The sequence below is a fragment of the Pan troglodytes genome, chromosome 8 (assembly GCF_028858775.2).
Source record: "Pan troglodytes isolate AG18354 chromosome 8, NHGRI_mPanTro3-v2.0_pri, whole genome shotgun sequence".
Classification (NCBI taxonomy): domain Eukaryota; kingdom Metazoa; phylum Chordata; class Mammalia; order Primates; family Hominidae; genus Pan; species Pan troglodytes.
This window is the reverse complement of record NC_072406.2, coordinates 32,109,109-32,129,631: the sequence shown is the minus strand read 5'-3', so window position 1 is coordinate 32,129,631 and position 20,523 is coordinate 32,109,109. Positions and strand designations below refer to the sequence as shown.

The window sequence follows — 20,523 nt, the reverse complement described above, 5'->3', positions numbered from 1 at the left end:
GTCACCTAGGCTAGAGTGCAGTAGCATGATTATGGCTCACTGCTGCCTGGAACTCCTGGGTTCAAACAATCCTCCAACTTCAGCCTCCCACTGGGAGTACAGTAGCACACTACCACATACAGCAAATTTTTAAATTTTTTTGTAGGGGCAGAGTCTCAAACTCCTGGCCTCAAGCAATCCTCCTGCCTTGGCCCTTCAAAGTGCTGGGATTTCAGGCATGAGCCACTGCACCTGGCTCCCTATTTAATTTTTAAAAAACAAATATTTGCAACATTATTCGAGAAACCTCAGATCTTAGAAAAATATGGAGAGCTCCCTGATTCATATTAGGTTGCCAGAATATCTTTAATTTTTAATAAAATGGATGAAAATAGGACAAAATTTAAAACTCTAGAGAGCAATCTCACTTGTGAGCATAGGAACAAATATTCTAATTAAAATGATGTCGAATAAATTTGAAATTGTTATCCAAAAATAGTGTGTCTTGATTAATCTGAGCCTTCCAAGAATGTAGGTTTGGTTTAGTTTAGGAGCTCGGTCTCCATATTCAGTTACAACAACAAATGAAAGTGTCAAGTCATAGAATCCTATCTAAATGTTGAAAAGACTATGAAAAACCAGTGAACAATTTCAAGTCACAAATCTTAATAAAATAAAAGGAAATAATTAAATAAAGACTAGTGAACAACCTCAAAATAAATAGCATTCTAAATGGCAAATGATAAAACAATATTAATTAAAATGGGAAATGACATATTTCTGTCACAACTATCAATTAGAGATAATATTAGGCAATATTTATAATCTTAGACTAATATTATCTTAAAGGTCTGGTGAGTGTAGAAGTCAACGAAATAAAATATATAGTAGACATTATAGAAAAAGAGAAGTAAATTTCCCATGTTTTACCAATAATATAATTGTAAAAATAGAAAGCCAAAGTATTCCATTTTTTATAATTATAGTATCATTTAGAAAATTTGGTAAGCTAAATGGAAACAGATATATTACACAATTACTTATCTTATCTTAGCAGTAAGTTTCCAGATACATAAACAGCAAGAAATGTCCAACTCCTGATAGCAAAATTAATTTTTTTAATGTAGGAATAAATTTAACAGAAAAGGGACATGATTTATATGAAGAACATTATAAACTTTGTGAAAGACTGCAAACTCTCTGGTTAGATGAAAAGAGATAACATGTTTCTAGATGGAAAGATAATAGAATTAAAATATGAAGTTACTGACCATTGATTTGGAAGCTAAATGCTATCCTATGATAATTTTAACCAAATATTTAGAAAGTTGACAATATTGCGTTAAAATTAATATGTGCAGGTAAGGGGTATAGAGAGTCTAAACTCTGACCACAGGCCCAGGGACTTCTAGGAACACGTCCCTTGATTTATCTTCCTATCAGCCTGCTCTAAACAATGAGCCAAGTTAGAGAAATGTGGAATTTACCAGTTTTATTCCTGGTCGTGGCAAGTTTACTTCTGGTAATCAGAATTGTTTATTGTAAAACTCTTACACACCCACATACCCCAGAGTGGCTATGTGACCAGCACAATATAAAAATTAAAGGACAGAGTGAATAGTCTCCCTGGGTTAAAGTGTTCACATCTGGCTCGACCTCACCTTCTGCAAAACAGGTACCTTGTTAATGCACTGGCCTAGAAGTAACACCTTACATGTCTTAAGAACGTTAGAGGCCAGTCTCTATAGCTTTCACAAATGCAAAAGTTATAAACAAGCATTACCATATAGAATAAAGAAATGAATAATAAATAAAATTACTCCAATTAGGTTTGGTTCAGGAGTGCAAGAGGGGTTTAATATTTAAAAAATCAATTTACCTTATAGACAAAAAAGATAATCTGACAATCATATCATAATAGATGCTGAAAAATACTGAAAACTTTTAACATACATTCAATTTCTTAATTTTTTTAAAAAGCACACTCTTGAATAGAAGGGAACATTTTTATCTGATAAAGAATACAATTTTTCAGTAAGCATGGCACTTAAGGTTCAACTATTGACAGCTTTTCCTCTGAGAGAGAAATAAGACAAATCTAGCAGCTACCACCAGTTCTATTCAACACATTCTAGAAATTCTGTCCAGTACATAAAACAACAAAAGGAAGATAGAACTGTTAATATTTAGAAAAAAGGAAATAAAATTGCCATTATTTGCAGACAAAATAATTGTGATCCTAGAAAATAAAATATATATGTATAAGTTCCTAGCTATGATAAATAAAATTAGCAAGGCCACTGGATACAAGGTCAATATTTTCTATAAAAATGCATTTCTATATGTCAGCAATAATCAAAATCAGAAGTTCTTTAAAAGTAACACAAAAACCTAGGAAAATATTAGCAAAAGATTTTCAAAATCTCTACCCCGAAAGCTGTAAAATATTACTTAGTAAAATTAAAGAACACAAATAAATTGAGACACTGGAAACATTTGAAAAAAATATTTTTCAGTGAAATGCAAATAAATATTACATATGAGAAATCATTGTACACCCATTAATTGGAAATTTTTATAGAGAATTATAATGCCTCTTGCTGGTAGGAAAATAGGAAAAAGTAGTCCCATTTTGTCACTAAAAATTGGAGTACCAAAGTTTTAGGGTAAATGAATCTATAAATGTTTATTGAAAATATAAATACATATCTTGCTTAAAAAATATAGAAGTCTCACTCCTAGTTATTATCTATTGCATAAAATCGAAAGTATCCTACAGGAGGAAATGTGTACAAGAGTAAATTTGAAACATTGTCATGATATTGATGTCACTGGATAGGGGAATAGCTAGATACATTATGGTATATCCAAATCAAATAAATTTAGCTAAATAAACAAACATGAATCCAGTATCACAGACTGGATTTTATCTTCTGTCTTAAACGAGCAAAAGAAAAATATTAGAAAAAAAGCATATTTAGCATGGACTGTCAAATATAGGACAATGGGAATGTAAGATAGTGATAGATCACAGGATAGTGATCTCTGAGAGAGAGGAAACAAATGAGTTAAGTCCTGTAATTCCCACAGCTTACTGCCTAGACAGAGTTTCCAGGTGCCTGTGCAGAGGGGAAACACAGGAGTGTGGTAGTCTCCTCAAGTTGAAACAGATAGAGTCGGTGCTTTGGGGAGACCCACATGGGTAGAATTCATAAGACAGAGTGCCAGCTGCCCCTTTCAGGTACTGGAGCTTTGAAAAGACAGCAAGCTCCCAAGATCTGCAGACAGTCCCCCCTAAATTGCCATGTAAGGACCGATCGTGTGCATGGATTGGAGAAACTACCTGAGTCTGGGGGTAAAAACACCTGAAATGAATAGCTGGAACATTTACCGAAGGTCACAGAAAGTCAGGAATGGTAGAGTTCTCTCACCAACCAGAGTGCCAAAAAAACAAAAACAGACATAGGCATTGGATAGAGAACTCAAACCAAATAAACACTTATGTCCAGACAAAAACACGTATGCAAATTTAATGGTGTTTTTACTCATATTTGACAATATTTGGAAACAATCTAAGTGTCCTTCAGCTGGTTAGTGGATAAATGAAGTGTGGCTCATCCACACAATGGACCCAACTATTCAGCAGTGAAAAAGGAAGGAATTGTGGCTGAAGCCAGCGACATGGATGAGTCTCAAGTCCTTTATGCTAATTGAAAGAAGGCAGAATCAAAATGCTACATATGATATTATTCCATTTTCAAGGCATTCTGGAAGAGGCATACACTAGGGCTAGAAATCAGATCATTGGTGTCAGTGGTGGGAGGTGGGAGAATTATTGAGTACATAATGGCACAGAACAATGTGTTGGGCAGGAATAGAATTGTTTTATATCTTCATTTTTGTGATGGTTACACAATTGTGTATGTATGTCAGAACTCAGTGAACTGTACACTAAAATGGTTGAATTTTACATTTAACCAATACTTTATCATAAAAAAATGAAAAAAAATAGACAGTATTTGATGACTTGGAGCAACTGCCATAAGCTATCTTTAGTAAGAAGATAGGGACAATAGTTACAAGATAATATATTTCTTAAAAAACAAACAATCACAGAAACACATATAATTTTGAATATGTATGTATCTACTATATATATATCTGTGTGTGACTATATGAACATAGATAAAAGTGGAACATAATTAACATGAGTTGCCTATTTCGATGGAAATTTAACAGAGTAGGAATAGGAAGGTAGAAACTAAGCAAAAAAGGCAGGAAGGAAATTCGAGGCTTAATTACACACATACACACAAAAACTACATAATATCAACATATCCAGCCTGGTCAACACGGTGAAACCTCCGGCTCTACTAAAAATACAAAAACAAAAAACCAGCTGGGCGTGGTGGTGTGCACCTGTAGTCCCAGCTACTTGGGAGGAAAAGGCAGGAGAATTGCTTGAACCTGGGAGGTGGAGTTTGCAGTGAGCATGGATCACACCATTGCACTCCAGCCTGAGCAACTAAGTGAGACTCTGTCTCAGCTAGTTAGATAGATAGATAGATAGATAGATAGATAGATAGATAGATAGATAGACAGATTTAAAAACTGCAATCTATATGTTCAAGGCTCTAAGAACAAAATGAACCAGAACTCCACTTTCTTAGATATCGGAACTATTAGGCTGCCTCTGACTCTACCAGAAATTTCCATTTCACTTTCCTTTCCCTTCCTAGTCCTTTTTCATTTTTTTTAATTCTCCTCCTCACTTGCAATTTAAAACCACTACTGATTCTCTTTAAGGTTTGATCATGGCAATCATGGGTAAAGAGATGTTGACTCCGTGATCCAGATATATATATATATATATATATATATTTTTTTTTTTTTTTTTAATTGGCCCTTTCTAAAATGAGAAAGACTGCGTTTTTGTCCCTCACACTCTGGGTGAGACCAGCTGCCCCTAGTTTTATCAGTCATATTGTTATCTTTCACTATTCTTCATCTCACCGGAAAAGAATGGGTCTTTCAACATCTAACACAGGGGCTCTATTAGAATCTTTTTAATGCAAATCATAGTTATGTAGTAATTATAAGATGGCAAAAGACTAAAGGTGAATTACAAACATATTTTCTAATTGTCTTATCTGGTGTTTTTCCTAGTCTTCTTATTAGAATGGACAACAAATATCTATTAATATTTATGGAGCTCTTACTACATGGAAAAACCTTCACAGGTGTTATTTCATTTAATCCTCATGACAACTCCACAGGGAAGCTACTTTTCTTTTCTGTATTTTCTATCTAATAAAACTGAAGCACCCTAATATTTAGACATGGGTGCAGTGTCAACATCGTGTCGGAACCCTGGGCAGCCCGTGCTCTTCCCTAACTGGTTATGGTATGCTCACATCAGACCATCATGACACACTGCCCACACAGCTTCCCTTTGAGAATCACTGCCTTGGCTTAGGCCTTCATCATCTCTCACTGATATTTCTTCAGCACATCCATGTTTTTTTGACTCCAGCCTTTCACCCTCTCCATTCTCCTTATCTCAGACAGAACAGCCCTTTAGAGCAAATTTGATTGGTCACATGCTTTAACATGACTACCTGGGTCACCATCATCCTGCAGACACATTTCCAATTCCTCAGCACTCTCCAGAGTCCCCTTCCTTCCTCTCCTGTTTCATCAGTTCTCTTCTCCCTGTCCAATCACACACGTCTTTCATCCCTAACTACTCCCATCTTTCTGCCCTCTTTGGGGATTCTTCCCTCCAATTAGGACATGATCCCTCTCACCTCTCTTTGGTTCCGTCTTCTCTCAGTAATTCCTTACTTCTGGCTTCCTGACTACTTTTCATTTCCCTTCAGTGCTCAGTTCAAGAGTCATCTCCTTCAACAAGGCATCTGGAATCCATCTGAATCACCTTCCATCCCTCTTAAAGCATCCTTCATAACCGATTGCAATTCCTTGCTTATCTACTTAAGCTACCAGACTGAGACCACCTCAAAGGCAGGGATCGTGGCATCCATCTTTGTGCATCCAGGTATCGTCTATGCTATGTATTTAATAATTGGCTTGAACAGAGAAAAAGAAGTAAAATATTATATGAGTTTAGAGAAAATGTGTTGTTAATACATAGTTCCAATGATTTTTAGTCCCCTTTCTATTTTAAACTTTAAACTTAACTTTGTCTGCTACAAAATGTTAAAGAAATGAGTCATGGCACAAAAGCAAAAATTAAGAACTTACCACACTGTTAAACAATTAACTAGGTTTATGGCTGTAGCCAACAGATGGATGGTTGAATTTTCCCACCCCATCCCCTAGCACCCTCACCCACTACCACCAACCCCAATTTCCAATGGCTGTAATTAAAAATATGATCAACACTTATTTTTGGTATAATTCTTTGGAAGTCTGAAAGAAGAAACAAATAGGATAATGTTCAATGAGGTTGAAAGATGATCTACAGTACAAGTACAGTTGTGCTATTGTAAGGTTTGCCAGGTGTGGTGGCTCCCTCTTGTAATTCCAGCACTTTTGGGAGGCTGAGGTGAGAGGATTGCTTGAGGCCAGGAGTTTGAGATCAACCTGGGCAACATGGCGAGACACTCTTTACTTAAAACACATACATTTAAAAAGTAAAGTTAACACGATGCTAACGTATATGGGGAATGACATCCGATGATAAATGTGAACAAAACAAAAGAAAAAAGAGAACAAACCCTTTCTGTTTTATTGGAGTTTCACAGACACTTATTGGAATACCACAGGTAGTTATGGTTCCTCTATTTTAAGATGATATGTAAACACTGGAATGATGGTTAAAAATATATATGTGGAAGAATAAGACTGTTTATTATAAAGAAGCCCGAAGACTGATTAAATTGCATTCAAGTATTTGTAAATTTATTTCACAGATAGTGCTAAATCTCTGTTCTCAGTTCCCAGAAACAAGATTAGACTATTTTTCTTCCTGTTTTGAAAAAAATGGATTGCTCTAAAAAGAAGGCAAGCCTACTGTACTTGATTCTGGGCAACTTGAGAAAATGATCAGAAAACTTTTCCACCTCTTTATGCCTTTGACCCAACTTATAAAAATTGCAACAACAAACATGTTGGTGATTAAAACAATGCTCCTTTCAGGGAACTCAATTACCCACCAATTATTAACTTGGTCAGGAGGTTTTAAAGCAAGACAAACCAGAGTTCCATGTATACAGTCTACAGAATAGAAATGAAAATACACAGTATCATCATCCCACAACATGCAAGAAAGAAAACTATTTTTTTAAAGAGGAAAATGTCCTACCATGATTTATGTTTGCTGTGTGATCAGCTGCAGGAAAGTGGTGCTCTCCATTATTCAATCCTTTCATCAGCTTCCAGTGTGAATCTTCTGTGAGAAATGGCTCCCAACCGCAGAAACCCGACTCAAAGTCACAGGTGAGATGCTTTGCTGTTACACGTAGAAGAGAAAACAGGTGAGGAGAAATGAAGAGCATGCCGGCAAACACTGCTCTACGCTAGCTAATCATCTTAGGAGGCCTGCAAAATTATTCTGCTTGGTAGTGAATATTCTCTAATGATCGGAATAGCTTTCCTTTATCTAGTCACACACAATATCTCAGGTGCTGTGTGAGGCATGACCCTTCCACATGCTTCCATCTGTAAGTCTGGTACATTTCATTCTGGTTGGCCATCTCCATTTTATTTAATGATGCAAGGTGGAACTCCAAAGCTTTTCAGGGAGTAACTAATTTGCTTGCTCAGTATAAACCTGCTGAGATGGTAGTTTAAATGAAAAAAATCCACTGGGAAGGGGGAAGTTTAAATTAATTCTGGACACACAAATAACTTGAGGCCAGCATCTCAGTATGCATTTTATTATTCTATCCTAACACTTTCTCAAAAAAAAAAATACCTAGCCATTTTGGAATTGCAGGTAAATTAGATATTCGGAACTGAGCTGGTGTTATCTTTTGTCTTTTTTTTTTTTTTTTTTTTTTAAGGCAGAGTCTCGCTCTGTCGCCCAGGCTGGAGTGCAGTGGCGCAGTCTCAGTTCAATGTCTGAATGCAATCTCCACCTCCTGGGTTCAAGCAATTCTCCTGCCTCAGCCTCCCAAATAGCTGGGATTACAGGCACATGCAACGATGCTCGGATTTTTTTTTATTTTTAGGAGAGACAGTGTTTCACTATGTTGGCCAGGCTGGTCTCGAACTCCTGACCTCAAATGATCTGCTCATTTTGGCCTGCCAAAGTGCTGGGTTTACAGGCATGAGCCACTGTGCCCAGCCTGAGCCTGTCTTCTCTTAATACATAACTCAAAAGTTGCCAAGCACTTAATTTCCTCCATTTATCATAAAAGAACTGGTTCTAGAGAAAGTCGGGGTTTGGAGCATACTTTATAGGCACCTTTCACAGCTTTGACACCAAATTTATGAGAGAAAAATAGATGGTTTCATAAGACTGGGCATTCAACTAGAAAGTCTAAGAGCTTGATTTGTGCTTTCGAGAAATTCATTTTTATGTGCTTAAATTTCATTTTCCTAAAATAAGAATCATAGTATCAGACTATCTTAGTACTTTTGGGAATAAATTAATACAATCAATTTAAAAGCTTATTCCTAAATATTCCTCTTTATGCTGAGGCAGTTTTCAAACAGTGGGGAAGAAAAGGAGAATTAAGTTGTCAGAAAACACCCATAGTTTTGACAGGATTCCTAAGATCTTCATGCTATCATCTTTAATAACAATAAAAACTGCCAAACTACCACTGAGTTCCAAGTATGTAGCAGGCATTTTACATATATTAACCTTAATTCTTACACTCTACATAGTAAATACCATTTCCTAAAAGAGAAAATTGGAACTCAGAACATGAAGCAACTTGCTTGTGGTACATTTTAGTAAATGGAACATCTAGACTTTGAACCTGTCTGACACCAAAAGCTCATACTCCGAAGCCTCCTTAAACCAGGAACTCTGTTTCATAATTAAAAAGACTCCATCACCATGGGTTTGCTTCTGACCATTGTGTTCAACTTGTAAATTTTAATACGGCCAATTTAACCAGCATATCAAATAAGCTCACTATATCTTAATAATCAAAGCATCTTCAAGTCTCTGTAATAGGGACACCTGATTTTATGACCACATATTTTATCACTGACATGTCAACTCTTAAAACATTGAAGTGCGGTATGCAAATGACAATGTCACTTCCGATTTCTCTACATGCAAACTGAACCTTTAGATCTGAAAGCCATGCTTGTTAGACAGTCATAGAATAGACACTGGGTCTTCCATATCTGTGGGTTCCTTGTTGCAGATTCAACCAATAGTGGTTCAAAAATATAGTATTAGCAGGATGTGCAACCTGCAGATACAAGAGCTGACTTTTCCCCGGGGCTCAAGTTCTCCAGGGACTTGAGCATCCATAGATTTTGGTACAGCATTTCTTTCATTACAAATGAATATTATTTTTCCCTCTAAATGGATTTCCCTACAAATAAAAAACAAGAAAGTTGACTACAGCATAATAATAAAAACATGTTGCACATCGCCTAATGGTGCACTGATATGACAAGGAAGTGCAGTTTGCCCATATACCTAGCTGGAAATCTATTGCTCTTGGCTATGTTTTTCTTTTCTCAGGTGTGTCTACATAATTTAAAGGATATGGCTCTAGATAAAACATTACTCCCCAGGGGAGAGTGCCTTCTGTTTTCTGACACAATCTTGAGCACTTACAACCTAGCTGTGACTTTCTCCCTGGGCATTTACAGAACCCTCTGGCCTAATCCCTCGGTCCTCTGTGAGCTCTGCCACCTTCTATGCCACCTCCAAAATGTTCTGTCAGTTGGTGGAGTATAGAAATATTTAAGACTCAAAGTACATATTTGGCCTCTGAAATGTGCTTCAAAGTTCCAAATTCTTGGCTGTGGATTTGACGAAGGAATCCTTCCACCTCTCTACAAGGTTACCTCCAATTCCTAGAACACACTTTCCTGGAATACAAAATCTTCCATGGGTAGAGTGACCACATGTCTTGCCTGGCCCAGGGTTGCCTCAATGCATGCCTGTTGTCCTAGTATAATAATTAATACTTCATCTCTTCTTTTCCCTCTCTCAGTCCCTGTTTGGGTAATAAACTCAATATTGCACTGTTAGGGCAGCAAATTATGCATTGCTATACAAGTCCATGCAAACAGCAATGTTCTTCATTCAGACAGCTGTTGAAGGCACCATCCTAATTTCCCCAACAAGGCAATGGTGTGAAATGGCAATGAGATCGATGAGTGTGAAAATGGAAAGTACCATATGACTGATGCATCCCACACCCTCACCCAGACTCTTCATAATTGAGCTAGTCGCTCAACCGCAAAGACATAAAGAAAGAAGCTCTCAAGATAAAAGCCACTTTTGATTGTATAAATGTTGAAATTTGGCTTTAGGACAAAAGTTCAAACCATTTCTTTCATTACCTAGATGTTTTATTGGTTAAAAAATGTCAATCATTGTGCTTTTTACAGAATGCTAAACACCACCATCCTTTGAAAAATGAAAATTAGCTTTCAAAATCCGTCACCGTAAAGAAGTGTGAAAGCAACATGGTGACATGGTGCAACCATCTCTGTAAAAACCTTGGTGAATTGATTGGCTGTTTTTACTAATGTGTTCCTGTACACGTAAAAGAATATTTTTTAAAGCTAAAAGTTCAAGAACTTCACTGTACTGTAAAATATAAATCAAATTCCGGTAACTAAATTGAAGTTCTTCCATTAATATCTCCCCTGTGTAATTCAAAAACTTTAAAGTGAACTTATAAATATCTGAAGAAAGCCGGGAGAGTCAAATGCATTCTGGCAATTATTAAATGTCTTATCATACTATATGTGTTAAATGTAAACATTTGCAAAATCTAAAAAAATCTATTCATGTTATAAATAAAGTACTTTCATTAAAACAATGATTTTGATTACTTAGTTGCTTTTATTTTAACTTTCTGTGATTACAGAATACGCTTCACCATCTCTAACCGCAGTATGAGATATGGCGCTGTTCACAGTTTTAGAGAAATTTTACTCAGAGTTCATCAGTTAAAGTAATATTTTAAGATTATGACAAAGCTTTCTCTTGCATATTTAACCACTGCAGCATATGGGCAGACAAGAAAGAATTTCATTGTTCAGCTGAGAAAAAATCTGGATCATGAAAAGTAAAATATTTTATGAATCCTCTAGAAGTTAATCAGCTCTCTGTGAAATAAGAAAAAAAAAGCTATGTATGGGAAATGAATGGGGAATATTTCATTTAATGAGAATATATTAGATTTTAACAGGATTACATTATAAATATTTTGTTAATATGTATTGGAAACCCACACAGATCATTGCTACACTAAATATTTTTATATTGGTATTTCCTTTCCCTTCATGAAGTGTTTTAGCATTCCACTTTTTTTTTTTTTTTTTTTTTGAGTTAGAGTCTCGCTCTGAGGCCCAGGCTGGAGTGCAGTGGTGCAATCTTGGCTCACTGCAAGCTCCACCTCCCGGGTTCACGCCATTCTCCTGCCTCAGCCTCCGGAGCAGCTGGGACTACAGGCGCCCACCACAACGCCCGGCTAATTTTTTATATTTTTAGTAGAGATGGAGTTTCACTGTGTTAGCAAGGATAGTCTCGATCTCCTGACCTCGTGATCCACCCGCCTCGGCCTCCCAAAATGCTGGGATTACAGGCGTGAGCCACCGCACCCGGCCCAACATTTTTTTTTACATGAAAGACATCTAGAGACAATATCACAGTAAAAATTAATGAATCATACAAGATCCTTGGTTTAAATTTCTTTCATTTGACTATTATACCAATGTCCCCTGTGAAGGTACACAATTCATATTAGCATTTAAAATTGTTTTTAAAGTCCTATAATTTAAAAAACCCGTTTTTCATGGAATTTCCTGAACTATTTTGATTTGAAGATATATCTATCATGCCAACTTTTTTGGAACACAGTGAAGTAGATTCTATATATATATATTTTTTTTTCTATATGAGTTATTGAAAATTTTATATATAAATACAAATGTGTATTTTATTGTGGTAAAATATACATGACATAAATGTAACATTTTAACAATTTTTAATGTAAGCTTCTATGGTACTAGGTACATTCCCATTGTCGTACAACCATTACCACCATCCATCTCCAGAACTTTTTCATTCCCAAACTGAATCTCCACCCCCATTAAGCAATAATTTCCATCTCCCCTCCCCTCAAACCCTGGCAACCACCATTTTACTATCTGTCTCTATGAGTTTGCCTACTTTAGGTACTTCATATAACTGGGACCAAACAATATGTGTCCTTTTGTCTCTGGCTTATTTCACTTAACGTCTTCAAGGTTCATCCATGTTGTAGCGTGTGTCTGAAAATTAGATCTATTTCATGTATAAACTGTTCAGGGATCCAACGTGTATCTTTGGACATGTTTGGCATGTTGTATTTTAATTATTTTGATAGAATTTTAAAAACATATTGCATATATATGTATTAATTTTTTAAGCTTTATTGATGTATAAGTGACAAATAAAATTGTAACTAAGGTACGCAATGTAATGTTTTGATATACATATACGTAGTGAAAGGATTACCACAGTAAAGCTAATTAGCATCATTTCATCATATAGTTACCTTTTGTGTGTGTGATCAGAACATTTCAGATCTACTCTCAGCAAATTTCAAGTATACAATACAGTGTTACTAACTATAGTCACCAGGCTGTACACTAGACTCCCAAAACTTATTCATCTTGTAAGTGAAAATTTGTATCTTTTGACCAACACCTCCCCATTTCGGCCAGCCCTCAGCCCTGGACAACTGCCATTCTACTCTCTGTTTCTACAAATTCAACTTTTTTAGATTCCATGTATAAGTGAGATCGTGCTGTATTTGTCTTTCTCTGTCTGGGTTATTTCACTTTGCATAATCCCCTCCAGGCTCATCATTGTCACAAATAGCAAGTTTTTTTCTTCATTATTGCTGAATAATATTCCATTGTGAACACATATACATTTTACACACACACACACACACACACACACACACACACCCCACTTGTTTGATCCATTCTCAGAGACTTCAGTTGTTTTGGCTGGATATTTTGAATAATGCTGCAATGAACATGAGGGTGCAGATATATTTTAATCTTAACTGCCCTCATTTAATACAGGATTAGGTTAATAAACATCAAAAATCTATTGTTTGGTTTTAGAGAAATTTTACTCAGAGTTCATCAGTTAAAGTAATATTTTAAGATCATGACAAAGCTTTCTCTTGCATATTTAACCACTACAGCATATGAGTAGACAAGAAAGAATTTCATTGTGCAGCTGGGAAAAATTCTGGATCATGAAAAGTAAAATATTTTATGAATCCTCCAGAAGTTAATCAGCTCTCTGTGAAATAAGAAAGAAAGCTATGTATGGGAAATGAATGGGGAATATTTCATTTAATGAGAATATATTAGATTATAACAGGATTATATTATAAATATTGTGTTAATATACATTACAAATACACATTATAAATATTTTATTAATATTGATGCTCTTAAGGACTAGCAAAGTAAAGAGAGTTTTTGCTTCTACCCTGAGAGAACTCTGACTTGTTTGCCTTTAGCTTTTATCAATTTTTTTAGATGCCATCTGTTTCTTCCCCTAGCTGTCTTCCTTCCTGAAGCCTATTTGGTACAGTGGTTCTCAAAGTTTCATATGCAGACAAATCACCTGGAACCTTGTTCCATGTAGCTTTTGGTTCTGTAAGGCTGGGCCAGGGCCTGAAGTTCTGCATTTCCACTAAGTTCCCAGGTAATGCTGATGCTCTGGTCCATGGAGTCTGCTGTGGCAGCAAAACCCACAGGCCGTTTTTATTAACTGATTTTGAGAAGCCACCGGTCTGGAGGCTATGTTATGCCATATATTAAAATAATACCTAAAAGTAAGGGCAACTTGATAATGAGAGAAGACCTGAGTGAGTCTGCCTTTGGGGAAAAGCACACTGGCTGTGGAATACCAACTGACAATCCTCACGAGTTCATATTTACTCATTCTCCAGAATTTGGTAAGTATTCCTGGTGCTATTCAAACTGCCTGCACAAGCTATACCCTCCTAGAGATTCATTCTAAAGTGCAATAAAAAAAATATATAAAGGTATTTTTCTTGTGCTTCATGAACATGGAAGAATCGTTTATGAAAAAAACTTGATATTACAAATTCAAATTTGTAAAACACAAATGTTTTCGTATGTGTAAAATGTTTCAATATGGTTTTAAATTTCAAAGGAAAGCCTCTTTTATTTTGTAAGAATATACATATGCACGTGTCTATATGCAAAAATATATTAAATACTTTAGTGCAGCAAATAGTGTAAATTTATATTAATTCTAATAATCCAAATCTATATAATTTCACAGCATAAATAATTGTATATATATTTACATGAAGCACTCATTTTGGTATCAAAATACATGAATATACATATATACTGTATGCAATATGGCTACATTTTTATGACATATTCCCTATATCAAGTCAATCTCAATCATGCAAACATGACAGGTTTTCTTTGGACAAATGAGGTTACACTATTTAAAAACTTAAAAGACTAACAAGTAACACTGTTTTTGTTGAGAAACACAATTACCCATTCCTGCATTCACCCAAAGACAATAGCAGAATATGGCATCAAGAGCTACTGAACTGGAAAAATGTCATATACATAATCAATGAAACTTCAATAAATGAGAAAATATGTCAAAAATCAAATGCTAAACAATTTTTTAAAGGTGAACATAAAGTATGATTTACTACGGGGAAAATAATGGAGGGGAAAAAGCTAAGCTTCCAAATATTCAAGTGCCCAGGTGCAGTGGCTCATGCCTGTAATCCCAGCACTTTGGGAGGCTGAGGCCGGTGGATCACCTGAGATCAGGAGTTCAAGACCAGCCTGGCCAACATGATGAAACCTGTCACTACTAAAAATACAAAAATTATCTGGGTGTGGTGGCACATGCTTGTAATCCCAGCTACTCTGGAGGCCGAGACAGGAGAATCACTTGAACCCGGGAAGTGGAGGTTGTAGTGAGCCGAGATCATGCCATTGCACTCCAGCCTGGGTGACAGAGCAAGACTCTGTCTCAAAAAAAAAAAAAATTATATATGTGGAAAGAAAGGAAATATATTTTCCTTCAGTTATTGACATTAAGAATTATAGAAACTGTTAGAAAGAAATATTTCCCCAACAGAAATGAAGCAAATTGTCTGTAAAAAATTTAAATAAAACATAGAAAGAAACTTCACATACATTGGAGTAAATAAATTGCTCTTACATCGCTTGTTTTGAACAAAAGAAGAGAGCAGCCCAAAAGCTCCTTTGAGCTCACACTGGTTAGCCGATTACTTGGTTTAAAGCTAGGAGTCTGAAGTATTAACTGGATTGCTGTTGATGAACATGGCAGAAGGGGATTTTAGCCTTACTTTCTCATCTCCTCTCTCCTGTGTCCCTCCGCATTGCTCTTAATAAAATCCAAGCTTCCCAAGAGAAACCAATTATACAGAGCTTTTCACTTAAAAGGTGGCATTTATCTTATTACAATATTTTCACCTCTGCTCAACAAAACATCTCACTAAAATAAGACACTGCAGTAAAATAAACGTCAAATTTTTAATATCTTTTAAAAACCACCTGTTTGTGATACAGAAATTGGATTCATATCCTTGGAATTCACGTTTTCTAAAGAGACACAGGGATCTCAGTTGCTAAGTTACCTCATATGAGAATCATCCTGTGGATTGTAAATTAAATTATATTTTTGTTGAACTATGACTATGCTTGAATAGTAATGGGATCTCTTGTCATCACTTCTATCAAAGACTCTTCAGAAAAGGCCTGAAAGAAAGGTGTTGGGGCACTTTGGCCCTCCCAAACGCCAGTCATGGCTGAAGTGATTTCTTTTTTTTTTTTTTTTTTTTTTTTTCAGACGGAGTCTCACACTGTCGCCTGGGCTGGAGTGCAATGGCGTGATCTCAGCTCACGGCAACCTCCACCTCCCATGTTCAGGCAGTTCTCCTACCTCAGCCTCCCAAGTAGCTGTGATTACAGGTGCCCACCACCACGCCTGGCTAATTTTTTGTATTTTTAGTAGAGACGGGGGTTTCACTATGTTGGCCAGGCTGGTCTTGAACTCCTGACCTCGTGATCTGCCTGCCTCGGCCTCCCAGAGTGCTGCGATTACAGGTGTGAGCCATTGCACCTGGTTGGCTGAAGTGTTTTCTACGCAAGTAAGAGGAGAGCGGCCCTTCCTCCAGGGCAGCCATGATGGCTGAAGTGATTTCTACAATCATGGTAGCTGCCCTGGAGGAAGGGCCACCCTCCTCCTACTCATCCCTCCCAGCTACAGCTTCCAAGATGATTGACTAGAGAGGAAAAAAGCATACACAATAAAAGTTAGCAACCCATACTATATGCCTCCAAGGCAAAGGTACAAAAAGTTTCCTTCTACCACCCATCTTCTCTTTAATCAAAGCACACACATTCGCACACCCAGCCAACAATAATCACAACTATTCATTTGTAGAATAAATTGAGAGATGTTGCAGACTTTCCAACAAGCACCAAAACATTAAGTTAAAATAGAGATCCCTGAAGACATAGTACTAATAGTTTCAGAGCAATAATGCATATTTATCACATTTCATACATATGACTTACCTTTGCCTTGATAGAAACAAAGACTGTTTTAAATCCAACTAACAGTCTTGAATTAGAGCATGTAAACTAGTAAGCCATTCACTCACTTACAGCAAGTTGCTGGGTCTTCATCACTCTCATCGGAGCAGTCCTGCCGAGAGTCACAGACAGATTCTTTGGCGATGCACTGGCCACTAGTGCAAGGGAATTCGCCTGCAGAGCAAAGCTTTCTGGATTGGGTCTGTCCACAGGCATAGACCCAGAGGTGATCAAGGGCAATAAAACTTCTCTGGCTCAAAAGAGTCCCTTCAAAAATAATCTTTAGGAAGAAAAAGATTAATTTATGAGTTTGCAATCTCCTTAATAAGACAAAAAACTAAAGAAGGTTGATAAAGACAAAGTAGGTATTGAGAAAAAGTGTTTAAGGCAACCAAGGCAATATATAACAAAGTTCCTGTTTGATAAGCTCAACCCATGCTCATACAACTGATGTAACAAACCTGCACGTTGTGCACATGTGCCCTAAAACTTAAAGTATTAAAAAAAAAAAAAAACTGATGGAAACATTTGCTCCACTAAAGGCTCAGAGAAACCTCCCAGGATCAGGCAAAACACAAGCATCCCACTTAACTATCAAAAATGTCCCTGACTGCAAACTTGTTACTTGGTCATCATCTTTACAGCTCTCTTTCTTTCATTTTCAAGGAAAATAAGAAGTATTGTCATTACTTATAGAACAAGAGCTGTAACTGCATCTGACTTATTTTTTAACTAGTGAAATTAGTATTTGAATACATGAAGAAAAATATCAGGCAAACGGAAACAGACACAATATAGGAATAAAAAAATGTAAGGGAATAAACATAAAACTCTATTCAACTTACATAAAAGAGTAACTTCTTTAATGAGAAAAGAAGTGTCAATTAAAGTAAATAAATTTTGTTGTCACCAATTGAATTGCTAGCTTTTCTGGAGATAAGCAATATTAGCAAATGAAACAACCACACATTGCTGGTCAAGTGTAAGATAATGTCAAAGTATTAGCATTCCTTGAGTTTCTACCAAGAGCAATTATTACTTAACACCAAAAGTGCAGAAGTATAAATAGCTGACTGTATCACAGATAACTAATTATTTGCTGTCCAGAACATTAGCCATGAGCTACAGAGGACTATTTCAATTCAAATTAATGAAAATCAAATAAAATTTAGTTCCCTCAGTCATGGTAGCCAAATTTCAATTGTTCAATAGCCTCATGTGATGAGTGGCTACCATACTGGACATCAGATATAAAGCATTTCCATTAGGCAGAAAGTTCTATTAAACAGCACTAAATGTGGTTAAAATTCCAGCCAGATACTAAGAATTAAAATTGACTTCCTTCAGTTTCATCCAGCTTAAAGTTTCTGAATAGATTTTCTTTTCAAAACACGAGGGATAGGTCAGGTGCAGTGACTCACACCTGTAATCCCAGCACTTTGTGAGGCCAAGGAGGTGGATCACTTGAGGTCAGGAGTTCGAGACCAGCCTGGCCAATATGATAAAACCCATCTCTACTAAAAATACAAAAAATTAGCTGGGCATGGTGGCACATGCCTGTAGTCCCAGCTGCTTGGGAGGCTAACGCAAGAGAATTGCTTGAGACCAGGAGGTGGAAGCTGCAGTGAGACAAAATCCCATCACTGCACTCCAGCCAGGGTGACAGAGCAAGACTCCATTTCAAACAAACAAAATACGAGGGATATATATTTGTTTGTTCATTAATAATTACTTAAGGTCAGATTTTCAGTTTGCAAATATGTCTAATAATTTGGTTTAGAAAATAATATTAAATTTAAATCATATCCAACAATAAGAAAACTTTGTATGCTGCTACATACTTTTCCCATAATGAATATCATACATGTAAAAATTATTAATGTATAGCTGTATATTTTCATAGCAGCAAGAGATCAGAAATGCAGAAATGATATCAATTTGAGGTTCAAAAATTGATGGTTTTAAACTTAGATCTCAAAGGCCTATAATTATTGAACAGCTAATTACATTACATATCCACTTGAGAACCTGGAATAACTCTCAAATTCATTTTCTTTACATTTTACTTTGTTTTATCTTTGAGTTAAAACAAAATTTAATCTTCAGTTTATAAAAAAAGAAACTTGTTTAGTACCTGAGAAGTTATAAAAACAGATATCAGCCTATGAAAATTAAATAGTGTCAAAATGTTAACTCAATAGGCTGTGACAGGATGTATAAATGGAATATCACTATAAAGAAATGAAATTGGCTTCATAACCCACACATATAATCAGTATCATCATTTTATACTCACACTCCAGCATAAATAAACTTACGCATTCTGTGTATCATGTTGGTGCAAAAATAATTGAGGTTTTGGCCATTAAAAGCAATGGCAAAAGCCACAATGGCAAAAGCTGCAATTACATTTGCACCAACCTAATACAACACAAAATATCAATTTAATTTTTTAAGAGACAGCATTCCTATTGAGCCTATGTATGTTTCATATGTTTCTTGGTGTACATAGAGCTTTCCATGTGTTATAAAGATATGAATTATTGCATTCAAAACATTTGCCTATACTCTACTAAGTTTCAATACCAGTTTACTATTTACCTACTTCATAATGCAATTTGTTTCCCTGGGGCAAAGCATGGTGCTGGGGAGCAAGAAAGGAAGGCTGTGGAGAATGAGGAAGCTGTGAACAAGAGTGGATACACTCTATTTCCCCCGCCATGGGAAATTTGGTCTCAGAAGGAAAAGGTACAATTTAAAAAGTAAGCAATCACTCTCCCCAAATATACAAGCACGCATCCCTAACTTAAATGCTAATTTAACTTTAGCAGTGCATGATCAATTTATTGCTGCAAAGCTAAAACTTAAACCATGATAAAAAAAATACTTTTTTTTTCTTTCATACCTTAAATGTCTTCAGATCTTCTGGTATTAACACATCTGCTTTCACCCATTGGCTGTGAGTTGATATGTTGTATGTCCAAAATATTTCTTCTTCCTTTGATTTGAAGAGAAAGACATCACTCATTACCCATATTCTAATCTTCACATTTACATACATGCTCTTTTAATTACATTGTAGTAGGTATTACCTTACCTGTATGATATAAAGTACTAGGAAATCTAAAGTCTTGGTAGTCAAATTGAAAAAGCTGAATATCATTAAAAAATAAGAAAATGAAGCATGTTTATGTAGTAAAGCTGCTTTTTGTAGATAAACAGTATTAGGATGGAACAAAAATTTGGATGAAATCTTTTAAAAAACAGTACTGCGTTTCAAAAATAAAATTCTAAATAACAGTTAATAAGATCAGCAATTTCAATGTTGATCTCAATAACATTATTACATTTTGTAATATTGCCATGATACTAGAAAAGAAAAAGATTACAGGCAAACAATATAAAGGTTAAAAATGTTGTCAGATGCATTTTCTGCACAATTTCAATTTATACTAAATATTTTTTCCTGTGGAAACATTTGGTCCAAGTTCCAAACAATACAGTTACATTCTGAAAATTATATTCTTAATTTGGTCATTCTATCAAAGGCCTATTTACATCTTTTAGAGAAATCTATGTTATGTACCTGTACAATGATCATTTTTCAGATTGCAAAATCTATGTAAAATTGTTACTACATGCTATGAGTGTAGTAACAAGCCTTTACTGCATTCAAAACATGTATTGAATGTAAGAAGCTCAATAAAAGTCTATGGTGAAACTCCATATCTACTAAAAATA

General features: G+C 35.7%; 1 protein-coding gene across 1 annotated transcript in view; it reads right to left on the bottom strand.

Annotated features, from left to right (window-relative positions):
* MALRD1 (MAM and LDL receptor class A domain containing 1) overlaps positions 1-20,523 on the bottom strand; it is a 631,174-nt gene that overhangs the window by 589,834 nt on the left and 20,817 nt on the right. Inside the window, 3 exon segments of the mRNA XM_063780496.1 lie at positions 7,304-7,450; positions 16,855-17,062; positions 19,688-19,780. Coding sequence (XP_063636566.1) covers positions 7,304-7,450; positions 16,855-17,062; positions 19,688-19,780 — 448 coding nt within the window.